Source organism: Pseudoliparis swirei, chromosome 24, assembly GCF_029220125.1.
Source record: "Pseudoliparis swirei isolate HS2019 ecotype Mariana Trench chromosome 24, NWPU_hadal_v1, whole genome shotgun sequence".
In the NCBI taxonomy this organism is placed as follows: domain Eukaryota; kingdom Metazoa; phylum Chordata; class Actinopteri; order Perciformes; family Liparidae; genus Pseudoliparis; species Pseudoliparis swirei.
In genome coordinates this window covers 29,002,361-29,026,126 of record NC_079411.1, presented here as the reverse complement: position 1 = coordinate 29,026,126, position 23,766 = coordinate 29,002,361, and the positions used below count along the sequence as shown (strand labels likewise).

At 41.6% G+C, this 23,766-nt stretch overlaps 1 protein-coding gene across 2 annotated transcripts; it reads right to left on the bottom strand.

Moving 5' to 3' along the window:
* Positions 1-315: 315 nt before the first annotated feature.
* zmp:0000001082 (integrin alpha-D) lies at positions 316-23,695 on the bottom strand. Of its 2 annotated transcripts, none has more exons than XM_056409710.1 (32): positions 23,440-23,695; positions 23,114-23,227; positions 22,330-22,447; positions 21,503-21,594; positions 20,695-20,780; positions 20,468-20,582; positions 20,260-20,390; positions 20,020-20,162; positions 19,730-19,880; positions 19,323-19,458; positions 19,162-19,235; positions 18,284-18,401; positions 18,030-18,172; positions 17,472-17,618; positions 17,045-17,242; positions 16,606-16,736; positions 15,015-15,172; positions 14,770-14,936; positions 13,247-13,363; positions 12,405-12,475; positions 12,188-12,329; positions 9,117-9,215; positions 8,928-9,007; positions 8,720-8,800; positions 8,533-8,608; positions 3,056-3,163; positions 2,930-2,971; positions 2,723-2,848; positions 1,797-1,907; positions 1,675-1,707; positions 967-1,077; positions 316-847 (listed from the first exon to the last, which is right to left on the bottom strand). In XM_056409710.1, exons 2-32 carry the CDS (start codon positions 23,160-23,162, stop codon positions 644-646), a joined length of 3,558 nt encoding a protein of 1,185 aa, XP_056265685.1. In that variant the 5' UTR covers positions 23,163-23,227; positions 23,440-23,695; the 3' UTR covers positions 316-643. The 2 variants fall into 2 exon arrangements, with proteins under 2 accessions (XP_056265685.1, XP_056265686.1); XM_056409711.1 differs by having other exon boundaries at positions 23,454-23,695.
* Between the last annotated feature and the right edge of the window lie 71 nt (positions 23,696-23,766).

The window sequence follows — 23,766 nt, the reverse complement described above, 5'->3', positions numbered from 1 at the left end:
CTCACATTTGCTCAATAAATACTGTGTACACTGACTGCGTTATTAAAAAGGATTTTAAATGGATATTTAAGCCATTTTCAACATTACATTTGGTTAAAAGCATCAATGATCTGAGACTGTAATCCTCGTCTCTGTAGAGTGAAGTGAACGACCTTCACCTCGGTCAATGACCTTGATGTTTGACCACGTTCACACACAGCTGATGTTCATTCAGTTCTACTCAGTTATTGCATGTAATTAATTACATCATGCATGTTTTTTTTCCCAACTTAAATGACTGATTAAATATTGATTAAAAGAATACATATTCATATAAATGTTTATTCTTTTAATCAAACTGCCTAAATGAACATATGAATATAACATATCCAGGACTTTTTCAAAACTTGAGATTTTATTGTATTTCAAAGACTTTTCCAGGCCTGGAAATAACCATTAAAAAAATTAACCATAAAGATTCCATGATTTTTCCAGGTTTTCCATGACCGTACGAACCCTGTAACATATTTTGTGCCGGAGAACATAAAAAAAAACTTAAAATCTCTAAAAAGTTTGTGTGCGCAACGAACCTCACGAGGCCATGAAAACAGAAGCAACTTGACTGAGAAGAAGGAAGTGGAAGTTCTGCCGGACGTGGTAAAGTTCAGTCCGCTTCGGCTGGCGGGGCGCCGCCGTTCGCCTCGCCGCCACCGAGGAGCGTGACTTCCTCCCGAGGCGCGACGTGTTTGCCGTTGGCCTCTGATTGGCCGAGCGGCCCGGCGGCGGGGGCGGGTGTGGTCTGAGGGGCGGCGCCGTCGTCCTCGTGCTCTTGGTAATACTCCAGAGTTTTCCTCTTGAAGCAGCCCAGCTGAGGACAGAGACCAGAGGGTCGTCACAGACGCGTCGCGCAGCACACTAAGTGATTTTAATGTTTTTATTCTAATATTCAAGCAACAGCTGGAAGTCTAGAATATAAAGCCGACTCACCTTGAACATGACGACGGTGATTATGATCAGGAACAACAGGCCCAGGCCAACTCCAGTTGAAATGATCAGACGTTGATCCGGGAGGATGATGAACTCCACCCGAACGTCAGTCTGTCGGCAGAGAAGTGTTCAAAATGTTCAACATTTTTAAAGTGTTCAAAATTTAGAAAATGTTCAGTGTTTACAATTTGAACCATTTTTTAAGTGTTCAAAATAAAAGTGTTCAACATTTTCAGAAATGTTCAGAGTTTACAAATGTCAGTAAAAAATTTCAGAAATTTTCAAAATGTAACAAATACATTTTTTTTCCAAGTGTTAACATTTTCAAAAATGTTCAACGTGTTTACAATTTTAATAATTTTCAATGTGTTCAAAATAAAAAATGTTCAATATAATTTTCAAAGTGTTCAAAATGTTTTAACATTTTCAAATTTAACATTTAAAAAAAATATTCAAATTAAATGTTTTCAAAATTTTCACAAGTGTTACAATTTTCTCGAATTTTAAAAGTGTTTACAATTTTCAAAGTGTTCCAAATTTTCCAAATGTAATTTTTTTCCAAAGTGTTCAAAAAATCTAACATTTTCAAAGAATTCAAAATTGTCCAAATTTCCAAAGTGTTAAAATAGTTAACATTGGGGCGTCTCTGCATTTGCATGAGGATCTAGAATGTCTTATCCCGGCTGCTCCTGTGTCGACTGAGCGTACCCATTTCATTGTTGGGTCTCTGTCGGTCTTCTCCTGCATAACAAACGTAGATTTGGTTATTGTACACAGTAATTCATCCTTAAATATCAATATCTTTGAAACGTGGTTTAACGTGAACGTACCTGTTTGTGAGAGTCCAGAACGTAGCGTCGCTCGTCGTAGTCAACGTGAATAAAGCTTCTAAATTTAACCTCTCCGCCATCTCCAGTATATCGTTTGAGAAACGCAATATTCTGCAAAGTGAGAGTACGTCAACGCAAATAAGCCACTCGTATATGTATCTGTACATATTTATAAACTAAACATATAATGTAATATGTACTTTTTAATTTTCTGAAATAACATTTCCCCCTAAATCCATGTATAGCCCCATCTGCAGTTCCTGTACTAGGTAAGTACACAAAAGAACCTTTAAATATAATTTTGAATTTTAGAAAAAACAAAGAAATAAATATTTTTATAAAGGTTAAATGTTATTTAACAAGTTTTAAAAAGTGACCACAATTTCTTTTTAAATGCCCCTGGATTTCAGTCGGTGGGGCAACAATGTCCCCCTAAAGAAACATGTAATGTCCTCTGATTTAACCCGTCCTTAGTTATTAAGGAGCAGTGGGCTGCTGTGTATGGAGGACAGAAAATGACTTAAGTATAAATAAATAAATTCATGAATAAATACAGGAATACATAAATAAATGCTTAAATAAATAATTAAATACAGGAATAAATAAATGCTTGAATAAATAATTAAATACAGAGATAAATAAATAAAATACAGGAATAAATAATTAAATAAATATGAACATTATTTTTATAATATATATATATATATAATGTTATTTTACAAGTTTAAAAAAGTGATCCCAATTTTATTTTAAATGCTCCTGGATTTCAGTCAGTGGGGGAAAAAATTGCCCCCGAAAAAACTTACTTTTCCCACACTGATGCTTGATGTATTTCAATGGTGTGTGTGTGTGTGTGTGTGTGTGTGTGTGTGTGTGTGTGTGTGTGTGTGTGTGTGTGTGTGTGTGTGTGTGTGTGCGCTACGTACCGCTGCGTGCTGGTTGAGATCCCTGAACTGAACGTCTCCTGACAGCGTGAACTCGGTGGGGGATTCTCTCTCCAGGATGAAGCCGTCACACGTTATGATTTTACAAAACCTCTCAGGTGAACAGTACTGCAACACAGCGACAGGTGAATCACGGTTTGTAAACTTGTTCACTTGGAATATTCTGACGCCAAATATATTTTTACTTACTTCAGATGTTGTATCCGCGATGGCGGTGCAGTGAGTTTTGTTCTTTAAAAAGGAAATAAAAAGGTAATTCATGATTTTTGAAAAGAGCGGCGGTTTAATGTCGTGAAGCTCTCGTTCCGTCGTTACCTGCCCAACGACCACGAGGGGGTTCGTCATCTCAAAGTTTTGTTCCAGTTTAGTCGGGAAGACCAGCGACACGTTGACGGGAAAGTCCTTGAAACCGAGATTCTCTATCTGCAAGGACAGAGAGACAGATGCATTGTGGGTCTCATTAGTTGAGTCCAGTGGTCTCATGATGCCCAAACACCCTGCACTGCATTGTGGGTCTCATTAGTTGAGTCCAGTGGTTCTCAAGTGGGCGTACGTGAAGGCCCTCCAGGGGGTACGTGATTTTTCAAAGTGTTCAACATTTTCAAAGATGTTCTGTGCTTACAATTTTAACATTTTTTAAAGTGTTCAAATCTTCAAAAAAATTCAAAATGTTCAACATTTTCGGAAAAAAAATAAAATTCAACATTTCAAAAATGTTCAGTGTTTGAAATTTGTTAATTCTAAAAATATTAAAAGTGTTCAAATTTTCAAAGATATTAAAAGTGTTTAACATCATTTAAAAAATGTTAAACACTGAACTTTTTTTTTTTAAAAAAATTCCAAGTGTTCAAATGTTCAAAACAAATTTAAAGTGTTTCCAATTTCAAAAATGTTCAATGTTCAACATTTTTACATTTTTCAAAGTGTTCAACATTTTCTAAAATGTTCAAAGTGAATGGAAACAAGACTTTAAATGAATGAAACTGTAAATAAGCAACACGGTCCCTAACTATAGTTTTTAGAATTTGTTGGTTTCTGAACGCATCATCTCACTCTTCCGGTAAGCTTTGGTTGCCAGCTCAACAGCGAGCATGACTTCTTCTTCTCTCCCTCCCGCTCCCTCTTGCTCAGTGTGTCTCATGTATAGTTATCCCCCTGCCTCCCTTAATGATAACGATACATGCAACAAGTGTAGTTTATTTGCTAGGTTGGAGGCAGGTCTAAGTGGGTTAGATGCACGGCTCCTCTATCAAGCTCAGACAGCTATGCTAGTTAGCCCGCCTCTCCCGTAGTCGGCGGAGCTACAGTCAGCTGTTAGCTGTGCCCGCGGTAACCGCAGCCGGATGGTTGGGTAACTGTTCGCAGGAGAGTCGGAGTCTACACAGAAGCCCGCTGTGCACCAACCACTTCACGTTTCCAACCAGTTTTCCTGCTCAGCGACACACCCGCTGAGGAACACACCCTGGTTATCGGGAGCTCTATAGTCAGGAACGTGAAAATAGCGAAGCCACGGACCAGAGTCGCCTCCCGGGGCCAGAGCGGCGGCGTGGAGTCTTGTTTGAAGCTGCTGGCTAAGGATAAGCGGAGATACAGTCAGATTGTAATACGCCGGTGGTAATGGCGCCGAGCCGCCGCTCGGAACTCACTAAAATTAATGTGGAATCGGTGTGTGCTTATGCCAAGACGTTGTCGGACACCGTAATTTTCTCTGGCCCTGTCCCAAATCTGCAGACAGGCGAAAATTGTATAGCGAATGTCGTCTTTCAACCGCTGGCTGTCGAGGTGGTGCCCAGCGAATAATGTGGGCTACGAGACAACTGGAAGACTTTCTGGGAAAACCTGATCTGATGAGGCGGCATTCATCATTCATCACGGACGAGACGCGTCTCATTTCTGCGAATATGACCAAGTTGATCACGGACTTAATCCATGACAACCCAGGGTTCAGATCAGGAACCGGGAGCAAGTGTGGTTAACACCCTTCTCTGCTCTTCCATTCGAGCAGTTACCCACCCTTGACTTTAGAGTAGAGACTGTGTCTGTCCCACGGCCACTTCAATTAAATAAATCAAAAGTAAGCAGAAGAGTGGTACACAATAACCTTATACAAGTTAACACAATTATTTCAGCAGTGCAACAAAATAGGTCTATTAAATGTGGTCTCCTAAATATTCGATCTCTGTCATCTAAAGCTGTGTTACTGAATGATTTAATATCAGATAATCACATTGATTTATGTTGCCTAACTGAAACCTGGCTGAGCCATGAAGAATATGTCTGCCTGAATGAATCGACTCCTCCAAGTCATATTAATACTCACATTCCTCGAGGCACGGTCGAGGAGGTGGAGTAGCAGCCATCTTTGAATCGAGCCTATTAATTAATCCTCAACCAAAATTACACTACACCTCATTTGAAAGCCTTGTTCTTAGTCTTTCACATCCAACCTGGAAAACACTACAGCCAATTCGATTTGTGATTCTGTACCGCCACCAGGTCCATATTCAGAGTTTATATCTGAATTCTCAGAATTTATATCAAGTTTGGTTCTTAAAACCGATAAAGTTATTATTGTTGGAGATTTTAATATCCATGTGGATGTTGATAATGATTGCCTTAGTGCTGCATTCATCTCCTTGTTGGACTCGATTGGCTTCTGTCAGAGTACAGAAACCCACTCACAGCTTTGGCCACACGCTTGATCTTGTTCTTACTTATGGCGTTGACATTGAGCATTTGAACGTCTTCCCACAGAATCCTCTTCTGTCAGACCACAACCTCATAACTTTTGAATTTATACTACGGAGTGTACTCCGTTAGTCAAAAGTTTCTACACTAGATGTCTAACTGATAGTGCTGTAGCTAAATTTAAAAGCGATTCCTTCTGTATTTGATTCGATACCACGTCTCAATATAACAGAGGACTCCTGGTCTAACTTTAGTCCGTCCCAGATTGATCATCTTGTTGACAGTGCCATAGGCTCTCTGAGAATGACACTGGACTCGATAGCCCTCTGAAGAAGAAGACAGTGAGGAAGAGGAGGTTTGCTCCTGGTATAACCCTCAGACCCGCCAAACTGAAGCAAGCGTCACGAAAGCTTGACGCATATGGCGTTCAACTAATCTCGAAGAATCCCGCTTAGTTTGGCGAGATGGTCTTAAAACATATAAGAAGGCCCTCCGTAATGCCAGAGCAGCCTATTACTCATCAATAATAGAAAAAATAAAACAACCCCAGGTTTCTCTTCAGCACTGTAGCCAGGCTGACAGAGAGTCACAGCTCTGTGGAGCCGAGCATTCCTATAAACCTTAGTGGTAATGACTTTATGAACTTCTTTAATGAAAAGATTTTAACTATTAGGGACAAGATTAATAATCTCTTGCCCATAACCAGTGCCAATCTGTCCTCAAGTGGAATGGCCTTGGAAACCGCTGTATGCCCTGGTGTATATTTGGAGGGATTTTCTCCATCAACCGTGACCAATTATCTTCAACGGTTTCTACTTCGAACACGTCTACCTGTCTCTTGGACCCCATCCCGCGAGGCTGCTTAAAGGCGTTTTGCCTTTAATTGGCGGCTCTCTATTAGATATTATCAATGTGTCTCTGCTAACAGGCCACGTACCACACTCCTTCAAGGTGGCTGTTATTAAACCTCTCCTGAAGAAGCCCACTCTGGATCCAGAGGTATTGGCTAACTACAGACCGATCTCTAACCTCCCTTCCTCTCCAAGATCCTTGAGAAAGTGGTCGCAAATCAGTTGTGCGACTTTCTACATCATAATAGTTTATTTGAGAAATTTCAATCAGGATTTAGAAAACACCACAGCACCGAGACGGCACTGGTGAAAATTACAAATGACCTCTTAATGGCAGCAGATAAAGGACTCCTCTCTGTCCTGGTCTTGTTAGACCTTAGTGCTGCATTCGACACCATTGACCATGACATCCTGTTACAGAGACTGGAGCAGTCGATTGGCATTTCAGGCACGGCACTAATTTGGTTTAAATCCTATTTATCAGATCGATCTCAGTTTGTATTTGTACGATGACGCCTCGATAACCACCAACGTTAATCACGGAGTTCCACAAGGTTCTGTGCTTGGACCAATTTTATTTACCTTATACATGCTTCCTTTGGGCAATATTATCAGGAAACACTCCATAAACTTTCATTGTTATGCAGATGACACTCAACTATATTTATCGATAAAACCAGAGGAGAGCAACCAACTCTGTAAAATTCAAGCATGTCTTAAAGACATAAAACATGGATGACCTGCAACTTCTTGATGTTAAACTCAGACAAAACCAAGTAATTTTAATCGGCCCTGAGCACCTCAGAGATCAATTATCTGGTGATGTGGATTCTGTAGACGGCATTGCCCTGGCATCCAACACCACTGTAAAGAATCTTGGCGTTATCTTTGATCGGACTTGTCCTTTAACTCCCACGTAAAGCAAATCTCAAGGACTGCATTCTTTCATCTACGTAATGTTTCAAAAATCAGGCACATCTTGTCTCAAAAGATGCAGAAAAATTGGTTCACGTTCGTTACTTGAGACTGGATTACTGCAACTCCTTATTAGCAGGCTGCTCTAATAAATCTCTTAGGTCCCTCCAGTTGATCCAGAATGCTGCAGCTCGTGTTCTCACTAAAACTAAGAAAGATCACATCACTCCTGCACTAGCTGCTCTGCACTGGCTCCCAGTAAAATCAAGAATCACTTTTAAAATTCTTCTCTTAACCTACAAAGCCTTGATTGGTGATGCTCCATCATATCTTAAGGAGCTTGTCGTACCATATTGCCCCACTAGAGAGCTACGCTCACTAAATGCGGGACTACTTGTAGTTCCTAGAGTCTTAAAAGTAGAATGGGAGCCAGAGCCTTTGGTTATCAAGCTCCTCTTTTATGGAACCAGCTTCCAATTTCAGTCCGGGAGGCAGACACAGTCACCTCGTTTAAGAGTAGACTTAAGACCTTCCTCTTTGACAGAGCTTATAGTTAGGGCTGAATCAGGTTTGCCCTGGTCCAGCCCTTGATATGCTGCTATAGGCTTATAGCTGCCGGGGACGTTTTAGGATACACTGAGCACCTATCTCCTCTTTTTTCTCCTTAAGGTTGACTATTCATCTCTCTATCACACGATACTAACTCTTCTTTCTCCTCCGAATTCCTTTTGACTTTCAGTCTCATGGGGTCATCGGACCCTATGAGCAACATAGATCCTATCTGCCTGATGGATCGTCTGGGTCGTGGAATTCCTGCTCATGACTACGCCACTGTCCTCTTGAGACTCCGCCCACTCCTCCTCCCCACCGCCATCTGCCTGATGGATCGTGGAGGTCTCCATCGTGGAATATGCCTACTATGAACTATTCATACACTCTGTCATATTCATTGAATGTATTTTAACTCTAAATCTGTCCTTCTGTACACATTACATCTATTGCATCTGTCCATCCTAGGAGAGGGATCCTCCTCTGTTGCTCTCCTCCAGGTTTCTTCCCTTTTTTTCCCCCTGAAGGGTTATTTGGGAGTTTTTCCTGGTCCGATGTGAGGTTTTGGGGCAGGGATGTCTATGTGTACAGATTGTAAAGCACTCCGAGACAAATTTGTAATTTGTGAAATTGGGCTATACAAATAAACTGAATTGAATTGAATTGAATCATCTTCACGGTGATGATGTTGGATATTTGTTCTAACATCTCGACCTGCGAGCTGCTTCATGATTCGTTGAGATCAGCTTTGATTGGTCATTCCTTAACGAGTCATTCATTTTGAATCACCTTGTATGGAGCAACGATTCTTTTGGGCCCAGCGTCCTGTGTTGTGAAGTTCAGGTAGTCGATGGAGTCTTCTTTCCTGGAAGGTGAACAACGAGACCACAGACCGGATTAAACGTGTAAACATCTAAATGACGACTCGGCATGAATAAGAACTGCAGTTCCACGATGAGAAGACAGGGGCACTTACACCATTACCGCCATTTTAATTTCAAATTGCACTCGGATGCTTTGGGAGAGGAAAGCGACGCTGCTGGAGTTTGTGTTATCACTGAGGATGAAACGAGAAATTACTGTGAAGATTACAAAGTAAATATGCGCTGATAGTCATTAATATTGTGGGAATATATATAATATAGAGACAATAAGTGGCTGATGCATGTTGAGGAGGCCGCTACCTTTCAGCGGTGATGTTCACGGTGATGGTGTCGTCCCACTCGTACTCCTTCATGATGTGGAAGGAGGTCATGAACGTGGCCTTCGTGGGAGAAAAGACGTGTTTGGTGCGAGCGAAAGAGGAAATATCCCAAATGAGAGAAGCTGCAGAGGTCGTAAAGGTCACGGGGGTCGGGCCGCACGTGACTCACCGACGACCTGCTGCGGAACACCGGCCGGCTGATGCCACACGTGGTTTTGTCGAGTTCTCCCTCCAGGTCGTAGCAGCTGTGGATCGTCGGTCGCGTTGCCTGTTTTTAGAAGAACACGTTGAGAACTGAGAGGTCTGGAAGAAAAGCTTCTTAGTTTTATTTTAACGCTGCGGAGACGAGTCGTGAGTTTTAGTTTATAGATTTCAAACCTTGTGATTGCGACTGATCTCTGGGGTCAGATCAGTTGCAATCAGTGGTGTAGTCCAGGGTATACGCCGGTATACGGCGTATACCCACTTATTTTTCAGTCAGCATAGCGTATACCCACTTCTCAATCACCGCTGGTGCCCCGTCAACAACTCTCCTTTGCGCGAGTATACCCACTTCTCCAGGGACCACTACACCACTGGTTGCAATCATTGCAAAAACACACAGACTCACAGATGCAATCACACAGATTCACAAATACAAACACAAAGAAACTATATATATATGTATATATATATGTGTATATATATGTGTATGTATATACAGGACTGTCTCAGAAAATTAGAATATTGTGATGAAGTTCTTTATTTTCTGTAATGCAATTCAAAAAACAAAAATGTCATGCATTCTGGATTCATTACAAATCAACTGAAATATTGCAAGCCTTTTATTCTTTTAATATTGCTGATTATGGCTTACAGCTTAAGAAAACTCAAATATCCTATCTCTAAATATTAGAATATCATGAAAAAGTATACTAGTAGGGTATTAAACAAATCACTTGAATTGTCTAATTAACTCGAAACACCTGCAAGGGTTTCCTGAGCCTTGACAAACACTCAGCTGTTATAAATCTTTTTTTTTACTTGGTCTGAGGAAATATTAAAATTTTATGAGATAGGATTTTAGAGTTTTCTTAAGCTGTAAGCCATAATCAGCAATATTAAAAGAATAAAAGGCTTGCAATATTTCAGTTGATTTGTAATGAATCCAGAATGCATGACATTTTTGTTTTTTTAATTGCATTACAGAAAATAAAGAACTTTATCACAATATTCTAATTTTCTGAGACAGTCCTGTATATATATGTGTATATATATGTGGATGTATATATTTATATATATATGAATATATATATGTGTATATATATGTGTGTATATATGTATGTATATATATGTATATATACACATATGTGTGTATATATATATGTATTTATATGTATATATATATATGTGTATATATACACATATATGTATATATATATGTATATATGTATATTTATATATATGTGTGTATATATATGTGTATATATATCTACATATATATATACATATATGTGTATATATATGTATATATATATACATTTATGTGTATATGTACACTACCGTTCAAAAGTTTGGGATCACCCAGACAATTTCGTGTTTTCCATGAAAACTCACTTTTATTTATCAAATGAGTTGCAAAATGTATAGAAAATATAGTCAAGACATTGACAAGGTTAGAAATAATGATTTGTATTTGAAGTATTAATTTCTTTCTTCAAACTTTGCTTTCGTCAAAGAATGCTCCTTTTGCAGCAATTCCAGCATTGCAGACCTTTGGCATTCTAGCTGTTAATTTGTTGAGGTAATCTGTTGAAATGTCACCCCACGCTTCCTGAAGCACCTCCACAAGTTGGATTGGCTTGATGGGCACTTCTTGAGGACCATACGGTCAAGCTGCTCCCACAACAGCTCAATGGGGTTGAGATCTGGTGACTGGCCACTCCATTACAGACAGCAAGCTGCCTGCTTCTTCCCTCAAGAGTTCTTCACAATGTGGAGGTGTGCTTTGGGTCATTGTCCTGTTGGAGGAGGACATTGGCTCCAATCAAGCGCTGCCCACAGGGTATGGCATGGCGTTGCCAAATGGAGTGATGGCCTTCCTTATTTAAAATACCTTTTACCTGGTACAAATCTCCCACTTTACCAGCACCAAAGCAGCCCCAGACCATCACATGACCTCCACCATGCTTGACAGATGGTGTCAGGCACTCTTCCAGCATCTTTTCACCTGTTCTGCGTCTCACAAATGTTCTTCTGTGTGATCCAAACACCTCAAACTTGGATTCATCTGTCCAGAACACCTTTTCCAATCTTCCTCTGTCCAATGCCTGTGTTCTTTTGCCCATACCAATCTTTTCTTTTGATTGGCCAGTCTCAGATATGGCTTTTTCTTTGCCACTCTGCCTAGAAGGCCAGCATCCCGAGTCGCCTCTTCACTGTCGACGTTGACACTGGCGTTTTGGGTACCATTTAAAGAAGCTGCCAGTTGAGGACCTGTGAGGCGTCTATTTCTCAAACTAGAGACTCTAATGTACTTGTCTTCTTGCTGAGTTGTGCACCGGGGCCTCCCACTTCTCTTTCTGCTCTGGTTAGAGCCCGTTTGTGCTGTTCTCTGAAGGGAGTAGTACACACCGCTGGAGGACATTTTCAGTTTCTTTGCAATTTCTCGCATGGAATAGCCTTCATTTCTAAGAACAAGAATAGACTGGCGAGTTTCACATGAAACTTCTTTTTTTCTGGCCATTTTGAGAGTCTTATCGAACCCACAAATGTGATGCTCCAGATAATCAACTAGCTCAAAGGAAGGCCAGTTTTATAGCTTCTCTCATCGACAAAACAGTTTTCAGCTGTGCTAACATAATTGCACAAGGGTTTTCAAGGGTTTTCTAATCAGACATTAGTCTTCTAAGGCAATTAGCAAACACAATGTACCATTAGAACACTGGAGTGATAGTTGATGGAAATGGGCCTCTCTACACCTATGGAGATATTTCATTAGAAACCAGACGTTTCCACCTAGAATAGTCATTTACCACATTAACAATGTATAGAGTGTATTTCTGATTGATTTAATGTTATCTTCATTGAAAAAAACAATGCTTTTCTTTGAAAAATAAGGACATTTCTAAGTGATCCCAAACTTTTGAACGGTAGTGTATGTATATATATATATACATGTATATACATATATATGTATATATATACATATATATGTATGTATATATATGTATACATATATATATATAAAGTCTAAAGTACCTGTATGAAGGTCATCCTGGAGAAGGACAGGCCTCGGGGGAAGTGCATGGTGAGGCTGCTGTTGTACGAGTCGTCTCCGTGATTCGACAGTTTCACGAACACTTTGAAGTAGTTTTCTTCTGCCACCAGCAGTGTTGGAGTCCTACCAGAGAGGCGGAGTCACCTGGTCACATGACGTTAGTACTACAGGTGTGTTACGATAATAACGGATACGTACGTGAAGTTGAACTCCACGTCTAGCTCCGCTATGCAGGTGTCGTTCTTCCTGCAGTGTTTTTCAAACGGAACCTGCAATAAAAAAAGAGACGTCTGTTAATGTAATTCTTGAAAACACTAAAAAAAAGAAAACAACAAAAACACAATAAACAAACAAGTTTTTAATTTAATTAATTGTTGTTGTTGTTGTTTATATATATTTAGTCTTTTGATTATTCATTTGATCACTAATGGGGTAACACTGTGTGCACCTGTGGTTATATGTAGGAGGAGGCAGGTACAGGACCAGCATGCACCTGGGTATGCCTATGTTGTTGTTTTCTACCAGTGTTTGGAGTTCCTTTATTCTTTTGTTTGTTTGTTGTTGTTTGTTTAAATTATCAGACAAACAGAATCCTGAATGGACAAAACTTAAACCACAGATCGTTTGATTTATGTTTGTTTTTGATTCATTGGACAAATGTCCACGACAGCTGGTATTTGAAAATGTGCATCTTCCACATTCCTTGTCAATATAACAACAACAACAACAAAAGATACAAAAGTTTTTCATTTTAAGTTTCTAGCTGGCCTGTCTTGTCTAATTCTGATCTTTAGTAACACATTTATCCTCAGGTCTTTGCTGTCAAATGTTCATCCTGAAAAAACTTTTTATTATCATTTTTACCCAAAGATTCGTGAACACGACATTTGGAAAAGTAAAAAAAAAGACAAATTGACAAAAGCCATCAAGGTTCATCCAAAAAACAGAATGACCTTTCACCTCCTGGACCCTCTTCCTGTCTTTATGGGTTAATTTGGGCAAATGTAAATATAAAAGTAATCAAATGTCGTCGCTCGTACCTCGGCGACCGCCAGCGCTCTGCTGTCCACGCTCAGGACGCCGCTCGCTGCCTCGCCGGCCACCTGGAAGAAGTTTAATTTGATGCTGACGGGCGATAACGTGTCCTTCACACATTTCTGCAAACAAAATAAAGAAGAAGTAATCATCCGCATGTTGAAGCACAGACAAAAAGACAAGAAAATGTGTCTTTAAATTTGACTAACGGACTGAAACATGAATTATTATGATAATTATTATTCTAAGTATTGAGTGGATGTATTTCTGAATGATCTCTGAGGTATAGAGACGGTGATGACATGCAGAGCTGGTCACATGTGGAGGTGAATATGATCCATTCATCTCTGTACTCATGGACTCAGGTCATGGAAAACCTGGAAAAGTCATGGAATTATTAAATGGTTATTGAAAAAGTCCTGGAGTAAAAAAAATCCCCAAAGTTTTGGAAAAGTGGTGGACATTTATTATTCGTATGTTCATTCACGCTGAGTTTTAAATAATATATGCATATACAGTATAAATAAAATAAATTCTGGAGTTTTGAAAAGTCCTGGAACATTCCTTGACATCCATTGGTCAAGTGGATGAACCTGTTCATTGGTCATGAGGATGAACCTGTTCATTGGTCATGAGGATGAACCCTGTTCATTGGTCAAGTGGATGAACCTGTTCATTGGTCATGAGGATGAACCTGTTCATTGGTCATGTGGATGAACCTGTTCATTGGTCATGAGGATGAACCTGTTCATTGGTCATGTGGATGAACCTGTTCATTGGTCAAGTGGATGAACCTGTTCATTGGTCATGAGGATGAACCTGTTCATTGGTCAAGTGGATGAACCTGTTCATTGGTCATGTGGATGAACCTGTTCATTGGTCATGAGGATGAACCTGTTCATTGGTCATGTGGATGAACCTGTTCATTGGTCATGAGGATGAACCTGTTCATTGGTCATGAGGATGTCATGTTGTCGTCAAGACAAGACAGTGTTTCCCTGTGTTTCCTCTGTTTCCCTGTCCTTCTGTCTCCTGTGTGTTTACCCTGTCTGTCTAGGGCTCACCAAGAAGGTGTGGCTGTCTCCTCCCTCCCCTGGGCGGTGATTGCCAGAGCAGCTGTGACTGATCATCAATTAGGACGCTGGCTACTTAAACTGCCCTCATACCCCTTTATGTTGTTGGATCGTTTGTTTCTCTCCTGTTGCCAGACTGTGGTTCTGCTCAGTGAACAATTAAAAGAAACCTTTTTATTTTGAAAGAAAGACTCCTTGTGCTGCTTTTGGGTTCCTGCCTTGCTCACCCCCAACAGAGGATGAACCTGTTCATTGGTCATGAGGATGAACCTGTTCATTGGTCATGTGGATGAACCTGTTCATTGGTCATGAGGATGAACCCTGTTCATTGGTCATGTGGATGAACCTGTTCATTGGTCATGAGGATGAACCTGTTCATTGGTCATGTGGATGAACCTGTTCATTGGTCATGTGGATGAACCTGTTCATTGGTCATGTGGATGAACCCTGCGTACCGGCATGTAGACGGAGGAGTTGAAGCAAGTCTCTTGGTCCCTCAGCTCGTAGGTGGAGGTGAGGTTTCTCGATTTCTTGTCGGTGTGACTGAAGAACCCTCGATAGGTCGGTCTCATGGGATCCACGCTCAGCGTGTACGAGATGTTCAGGCCGGAGCTCATCGCCTCTGCAACATACAGATCACGGTTAGAATACTGAGGGGGCGTGAGGCGTCGATACGTCCCGTCCACGGCTCGGGACGTACCTGCTTTGCTCTTGGTTGTTTCCACCATCTCGAAGCAGGTCGTCAGGGTAACCATTGGCAGAGCTTCGTCGCTGTTGCCCACACAGTCAATTCTGTCGGTGCTTATCTGACTCGGTGTGAAAGACAGACGAGCAATGACATCGAAGACGGGCCTGGACCTGAAAGACATCCAACAGATCATCAGAGCTTTGCACGGGATATTTTCTGGAGGCTGATGGTAGACTTACGGGTGAAGGAGTTATAACATGAATCTGAATTGTGGCTTCAGCCATTTAAGATGCTTTTATAGCGGCTGATTGACAGATTCTTTAAACCTGATTGGTTGAAAACACATAATGGGCTGTCATTGGTCTGTTTATGGCCTCATTGGTCTGTTTATGGCCTATTGGTCTGTTTATGGCCTATTGGTCTGTTTATGGCCCTCATTGGTCTGTTTATGGCCCTCATTGGTCTGTTTATGGCCTATTGGTCTGTTTATGGCCTATTGGTCTGTTTATGGCCATCATTGGTCTGTTTATGGCCTATTGGTCTGTTTATGGCCCTCATTGGTCTGTTTATGGCCTATTGGTCTGTTTATGGCCCTCATTGGTCTGTTTATGGCCTATTGGTCTGTTTATGGCCCTCATTGGTCTGTTTATGTCCATCCTTGGTCTGTTTATGTCCGTCATTGGTCTGTTTATGGCCTATTGGTCTGTTTATGGCCTATTGGTCTGTTTATGTCCGTCATTGGTCTGTTTATGTCCGTCATTGGTCTGTTTATGGCCTATTGGTCTGTTTATGGCCCTTATTGGTCTGTTTATGGCCCTTATTGGTCTGTTTATGGCCTATTGGTCTGTTTATGGCCGTCGTTGGTCTGTTTATGGCCTATTGGTCTGTTTATGGCCGTCATTGGTCTGTTTATGGCCTATTGGTCTGTTTATGGCCGTCGTTGGTCTGTTTATGTCCGTCATTGGTCTGTTTATGGCCTATTGGTCTGTTTATGACCATCATTGGTCTGTTTATGGCCTATTGGTCTGTGTTTGGCCCTCATTGGTCTGTTTATGGCCCTCATTGGTCTGTTTATGGCCCTCATTGGTCTGTTTATGTCCGTCATTGGTCTGTTTATGGCCTATTGGTCTGTTTATGGCCCTTATTGGTCTGTTTATGGCCCTTATTGGTCTGTTTATGGCCGTCGTTGGTCTGTTTATGGCCTATTGGTCTGTTTATGGCCCTCATTAGTCTGTTTATGGCCTATTGGTCTGTTTATGGCCTATTGGTCTGTTTATGGCCTATTGGTCTGTTTATGGCCGTCGTTGGTCTGTTTATGGCCGTCATTGGTCTGTTTATGGCCTATTGGTCTGTTTATGGCCCTTATTGGTCTGTTTATGGCCGTCATTGGTCTGTTTATGGCCCTTATTGGTCTGTTTATGGCCTATTGGTCTGTTTATGGCCGTCGTTGGTCTGTTTATGGCCATCATTGGTCTGTTTATGGCCGTCATTGGTCTGTTTATGGCCCATTGGTCTGTAATGGCCGTCAGAGGCGAGTCCCTTCAGGTGGACACTCAACATGTATGATGATGGCTCTGGTTCACGATGTTCACAGCATCCTCACCTCAACACTACAGCGGCGCCCTGCGATCCCACAACGAGATCCGGGAGTCCGTCGTCTCCGAGGTCAACGTGCCCGTCAATGGCTTGTCCAAAGAATCTCAGCACGGGCTTCATTGTCTGTCCCGTGATCCTCTGGAATAACACAAGTGTAGTCAGTAAAGTTTATTAATATTTCACTTATCACAGACAAAGTGTCACAAAGTGCAGTTCAGTAGTCGATTTAAAACAATTTATCAATAACAGGGTCCAAAACATGTCAAAAGAGCAAAAGTGCAATACACTGTAAAAGATGGTGCAATAAAATAAATAAACAGAAGAGAAAGATCAGGCCATAGAATATTTAAATAAACCAAATGCCAGAGTAAACAGGAATGTGTTAAGATGGAGTTTAAATGATGCTCTTGACGTAGTTTGAGAGAGACAGGTGTAGTCTGTCTCACCTGGCTGAAGGCGCTGCGTATCCCTCGGTGTCGGTCGCCCAGGTAGATGTACACCGTCCCCGTGTTGTCGTTCTCCAGCGGCGCTCCGACTGCCACGTCTCGCAGACCGTCTCCATTTAAATCTGCAAGGCTGGATATGGTGGCGCCGAACCGCCCCATGGACGGCGCGGCCACGGTCAGCTCACGCTGCAGTTGCATCTGTCAGAGAAAAATAAGAAAATATACTTGTTGATTAAGAGAACGATGCATTAATTATCTGTCAGGAAAACGTCATGAAAACTAAAACACAGATTCTGAAGTGTGAGCTCCCCCATCGGGTTGTGTACTGTGGGGAACAGAAAGTTACACAAGAGGACAAGACATGTTTAACTAACTGTTATGAACTGAAAACACACTGAAAGGGATAACGTTGTGTCGTTTTATTGACCTCGTCTGTTAGGGAGTAGATGTAGATCTGGCCTTCTCTCTTCTCGTGAGGCTGGTAGAACAGAGGAGCTCCCACCAGCAAGAAGTCTGTGTCGCCGTCTGAGTTCACGTCCACTGAGCACAGCTCGGCACCGAAGTACGACCCAATCTGAAAAGGGAAGTTTCTATCATCTAGATTTACATCCCGTTACCATTATTTAAAACTCTACATGAACTGTATAAACGTTTTTTTCTTCCTCTTCTTTTTCACAGGTATTCTTCAAGCAACACGAGGTGTTACAAGTGCAATGAAGTGAGTGCTCTGGTTTCCTGTCTGCACAACGGCGGAAATAATATGACGTGGCACATTTTCATAAAGATGCAACGTGCAGGATTTTGCATCTTTATTTAAATGAATTTTATCAAACAAATATTCATGATTCACTTTTTGACAGGCAACAAAGTATGTTCATGAGAAATGACCCAAAAATGAAGGACGCTAGCTTCAAACTAAAGGAGCTTCAGGTAAACATGCTGAGCACCTTAAAGCTCACATCTATCTGTGTTTAGAGTCACCGACCTGGTGCCCGTTGATTCTCTGCGCTGCCGTCCAGTTCTTCCCATTGTGTCTGAAAAGTACGACCTGGCCCGTGTGCTCAAACCTCGGAGCCCCCGAGAAATATAGAGCAGCGCCATTCTTCTCTCCAACAGAAATAGAGTATCCTGCAACAGACGGTCACATGTGATCACATGGAGGTCATTTACTGAGGCGTGTGTTTTTAAAATAAAGAAGCAGGTAATCTGGAAAGAAAGAAACAGCTTTATGTTTATTACCCATGTAGGAGTCCATCTGCATGAGTGGATCTTCAAGTTGTGTGTCTTTTTGTTCATGACGGATCTGGAGAGAACCACGCCAGCTGTTTGACCCCACTGACCCCAGAACCAGAGTGTCCTGTGGAACAGACGTGAGCAGGTCTATAGTCAGCATGTGGAGAGGAGTGTAGTTACAGTAATGATGTTGGGAGGAAAATAAACCATTTAAAAGACATCCAAAAATATCCATGATCATCTCCATGCTAAAGTGGCGCATACTAACTGTACATATGGTGCAGTCACGAATCCTTGCACGTGTGCAGATGAGATCGAAATGAAGGCAGAATACAACGATGGCCGTGGTCAGATCAAGGGTGGAATGGGGGAACGGACCATTGGAAGGGACCATTGGAAGAGACCATTGGAAGGGATCATTGGGAGGGACCATTGAAAGGGACCATTGGAAGGGACCATTGGTAGGGACCATTGGTAGAGACCATTGGAAGGGACCATTGGGAGGGACCATTGAAAGGGACCATTGGAAGGAACCATTGGGAGGGACCATTAGAAAGGACCCTTGGAAGGGACCATTGGGAGGGACCATTGGAAGGGACCCTTGGAAGGGACCATTAGAAGGAACTATTGGAAAGGACCATTGGGAGGGACCATTAGAAGGGACCATTAGGAGGGACCATTGGAAGGGACCATTAGGAGGGACCATTGGAAGGAACCATTGAGCCCACTTTGGCATCGCAAGATGGTATCTTGCCAGTCATGCTTTTTATGAACCAGATAACATGTTGCTGTTCAAAGATATGGTTTACCTGACCCTGTGTGTTTATTTATGGTTAAAGATGTAGAATCGATCCAGATGTCGTCTTGTCTTTTACTTTACTCACATTGTAGAAGACTGCACTGAATCCGCTCTGAGACATTTCGTTGGTCATGTCGCCGGCCCGAGAAACTTTGGAGCCTAAACAGAAACCACGAGCTCTTCATGTTGCTCATGCAGTTTCACCAGGGAGATGCACATCGGAAAACAAACTGAATTGAACATCACCTTCCATTTTAAAGATCTTTTTCTGAAAGTTTACCAGTACTTCTTTCAGTCTGTCATAGTTCTCAATTTTGAAGGCATTTTTGTCTTTTGGCTCTGAAGCGATGGCTCGGAATTTTTCCAGTTTTGCATCTTTGACCTGAAAGCAGAAGTATCCCAGAAGTCCGATGTCAACTCGATAAACAACACAAGTTTGTGCAATCTTGGACTTAAAACTGGAATCTGTACAAATTGCACAAGACAAAATATTTTTGAAATGTTCTAATGTGGTTGAAGTCGTGTATCAACTGTATCATCTGCATAGTAGCGTATCATCTGCATAGTGGTACAGTTGTCAGACTTAACTCCTGAGGCATTAGGATTGTTTTAGCTAAATACATAGATTGTTCAGTGATGACATCACAGCTTACCCCAATGACAAAGCGAATTATGTTTTTCTCATCATATTTCTTAATAATGCCGGATCTGTCTGAATCGCTGGGATCTCCGTCCGTGATTAGCACCACGACTTTGGTTGCATCGGGAGAAGCGCCCGCCTTTGAGTTCTCCAAGATTTCATCCCTGAAACAAATGTAAAAGTAGCATTCAAAATACATAATTTAACATGTATTAGATCAACAAATAAGTTCTCTAATGTTTTAAAACTGTATTTAAATGTTATTTAGAAGTTTAGGAACGCGTGTCATGAAACTAAACTTACAACACGAACGCGAGGGCTTTGTGTGTGTTGGTGAGGCTCCTCAACTGGGATTCTTCGTGAAGTTTAACGCTATCCCTGCCGGCTTCGTAGTCGTTGAAGTCAAACACTTTCCGATATTCGGTGGAGAACTGAACCGCTGCGAACTGGAAAAAAAAGCAGACGGGATCGAGCGGTATTCAACGTTATGTGAACACGACCCAACAGACAGATGCTGTGAACGCTTCAATCCAGCAGGAGGACCTTGATGGACGAGTTCTTGAGGCTGTTCATTATGTCCTTGATGAACTCTTTGTTTTTGTTGAACTCTCCTTCGCTCATGCTGCGCGAGCCGTCGAACAGAAAGACGAGGTCCACCGTCTTTTTTGTGCATTCTGTAAAAAGAGGTGAACGTTGTTATGTATCCGGTCGGGACGAAGGTGTCGACGACGTCATCTCAGAGTCTCGTCACCTTGGAAAGCCGTTCTGAACGAGGCGGTCTGCTGCAGCCGGTCGGTGACGGCGTAGCACACGCCGTTCACGTAGGAGTTCTCGTTGCATTCGTGCACGACACTCGGACTGCACACCTGGATCAGAACACACCAAGCAGGATACACTGAATCATCAGAGAACCCGTCACAGAGAAAGTGTATTTGCGATTCTATCAAACTAGTTGAGCTTTGGGGATTCTTTTCTCACGATGAATCGGGAGCGTTTGGCGTCTTCGGCTATCGACAGGCCGAAGTGCTTCACCGGCGCCGCCGTCGTGTCCGTGAGAGGAAGATCTGCGGCAGCAGCAGTTGATGTGACATTTCATATCGTCTACGTTGGGTCCCAGGCACGTGCACAGATAGACCCCCTAGTGGTGCTCAAGCTCCTCCCCTTTTGCCCTGGATGAGAAAACTGCCCCTTTTTCTGGAGTCACATTTTTTTCCTCATTCATCAGTATTTAATAAAAAAATATTTATCTTTCATCAATTCCCTCCAAATGTATTTTGATATCTGACAGGGTATTTTTTATTTATTTTTTCTACATGAGTACCCGTTAGCCAATCAGAACGCTTGTACTGTCGTTGCCATGTAATAATTATTTTTTATTCATAGGGAAAATATAAGCTAGCCGTCTAATCCTGCCAAGAGGAGACGCAAACATATTTAATAAAAAATAATTTCTGCATCATCAATTCCCTCCAAATGTGTTTTGATATCTGACGGGGCATTTTTTATTTTTTTTACATGAGTACCCGTTAGCCAATCAGAACGCTTGCCATGTAATAATGAATTTTTATTCATAAAGAAAATGTAAGCTAGCCGTCTAATCCTGCCAAGAAGAGACGCAGGTCGAGCAGCACATCACTAGCGTAAAGCTGCTTATGTTTCAACTGTCAGAACATTTTTGGGGCGATGGGAACCCCTTTTTTGGGGTTTGAGCACCTGCCCCCCAAAATGTCTGTGCACGTGCCTGTTGGGTCCTTATACAGTGTAATATATATAAGGATGTATATACCTTCAGGGGTGAAGCACTGCATCGGTTGGTTAGCGTCGGGTTTACAGACGCCTCCGGATCCATTCAGCCGCAGCGGTGCAGTCACCAATATCCTGAAGCGGGGAAGCAGATAAGTGGCCGAGCACGATGTGATGCACCAGGAAGGTGAGTCACATGATGCACCAGGAAGGTGAGTCACATGATACACCAGGAAGGTGAGTCACATGATACACCAGGAAGGTGAGTCACATGATACACCAGGAAGGTGAGTCACATGATGCACCAGGAAGGTGAGTCACATGATGCACCAGGACGGTGAGTCACATGATGCACCAGGAAGGTGAGTCACATGATGCACCAGGAAGGTGAGTCACATGATGCACCAGGACGGTGAGTCACATGATGCACCAGGACGGTGAGTCACATGATGCACCAGGAAGGTGAGTCACGTGATGCACCAGGAAGGTGAGTCACGTGATGCACCAGGAAGGTGAGTCACATGATGCACCAGGACGGTGAGTCACGTGATGCACCAGGAAGGTGAGTCACGTGATGCACCAGGAAGGTGAGTCACGTGATGCACCAGGAAGGTGAGTCACGTGATGCACCAGGAAGGTGAGTCACGTGATGCACCAGGACGGTGAGTCACATGATGCACCAGGAAGGTGAGTCACATGATGCACTATGAGTCAAGATAAAGAACCACAACGGGTTCACAGGAGCTTCTGATGGAAGTAAACCATAGTTATCTTCCTCACACGTATGCATTGCTGATGTCATCGCTTTAACTTCATGAATAATCAGGATCTTGACATTATGTTAGGAGAACACTACATATATCAACGTACCCTTTGTTCGTGCCGGATATGAATTGAAGCACTTTGTATCCAAAGAAATCCTTTTGTTCCCCGATGTAGACGTTCACAGGCGTCGTGTCAATGTTGAAGGTCAACGAGACGGGGATGGCTAAAAAATGAGAAAAAGACCACGTGTTCAAGTGTTGGTAAATAGACTTTTAAATGGTCTTGTAAGATTGTTCGGGTAGGATTAAAGATATGTTTATATATCTTTAATATATATAAATATAATATACATATATGTATATATATATTAAAGATATTTATATATATTAAATGTATATATATATATTTAAGATATATATATATACTGTACATATATGTATATATATTATATTAAAGATATTTATGTATTAAAGATATATATATATTTAAGATATATACATACAGTATATATATATATAATATATATATATATTTATTTCACCCCCATAGATCTCATGAGCTTTTGCACTTGGCACACTTTTTTAAGTGTTGAAACTTAAATGATTGAATATGATAAATTAAAGATGCTAAAATCTAGATATTAAACATTTAAGTAAAACATTTTTTTAATGCACACCATTACAAGGGTTTCCAACTTCTCAACATGTTTTATATATTTTGTATTCACCTCCTGAAAGGAGCTCACAACATAAAACATCTCTCACGGGTTTGAAGCCTCACAATCACCTTCCAGAGGTTTCCACACACATCAGATATTCCCATCTTTCCTCTTATCTTACGTATTGTCTCTGAAATGATTTAACTTGTTTATTAGAAGGTGAGATCTTACCCACGGCCACCACGTAGGCGAGCAGCGAGACGCGGCGCGGCTCGAGCATCTTGACATGTGACAGGACTTCCTGTGTTCACACCATGCGGGTGTTCCTCAGGCTGCTTCCTTTGGCTGCGACAGGAACATCCGAATGACAGGTTTCATCACACACACACACACACACACCGGTAAAACAATATAAAATACAATTATAACTGATGCAATTGCAAACGAGTTGTAGAGATAAGGCACTATTTCATAGAAACAGAATGTCAACACAATTAAACCATAATTCTGAACTTTATCACTTGTATTTAGCTGGAAATTTATTAAAATTAGCATACCGGTATATATTTACTTTGTTGTGTGTGGGGTGGCAGCAGATGTAAACTTGCAGACCTCGATACCACAGAGGAAGAGCAGTGCATCGCCATGACGACTGACTGCAGTTCACTTCTAGTTCACAGAGACACTGAGTTCTGCCTTCGGACACTTCCTATTTATGGGAAACAGGTTTTTTTTCTGCAGTTTCTGCAATGAAGCCCAAAAACTAAATCTCTCACCAGCAAACAAATGCAACCAGTCACTGATTGATATGTATATATTAGGCAGTAGTCTACGGATTCAAAGTGTTTTGTTAGATTTCTTTTGACCAAAAACAAAACATATAT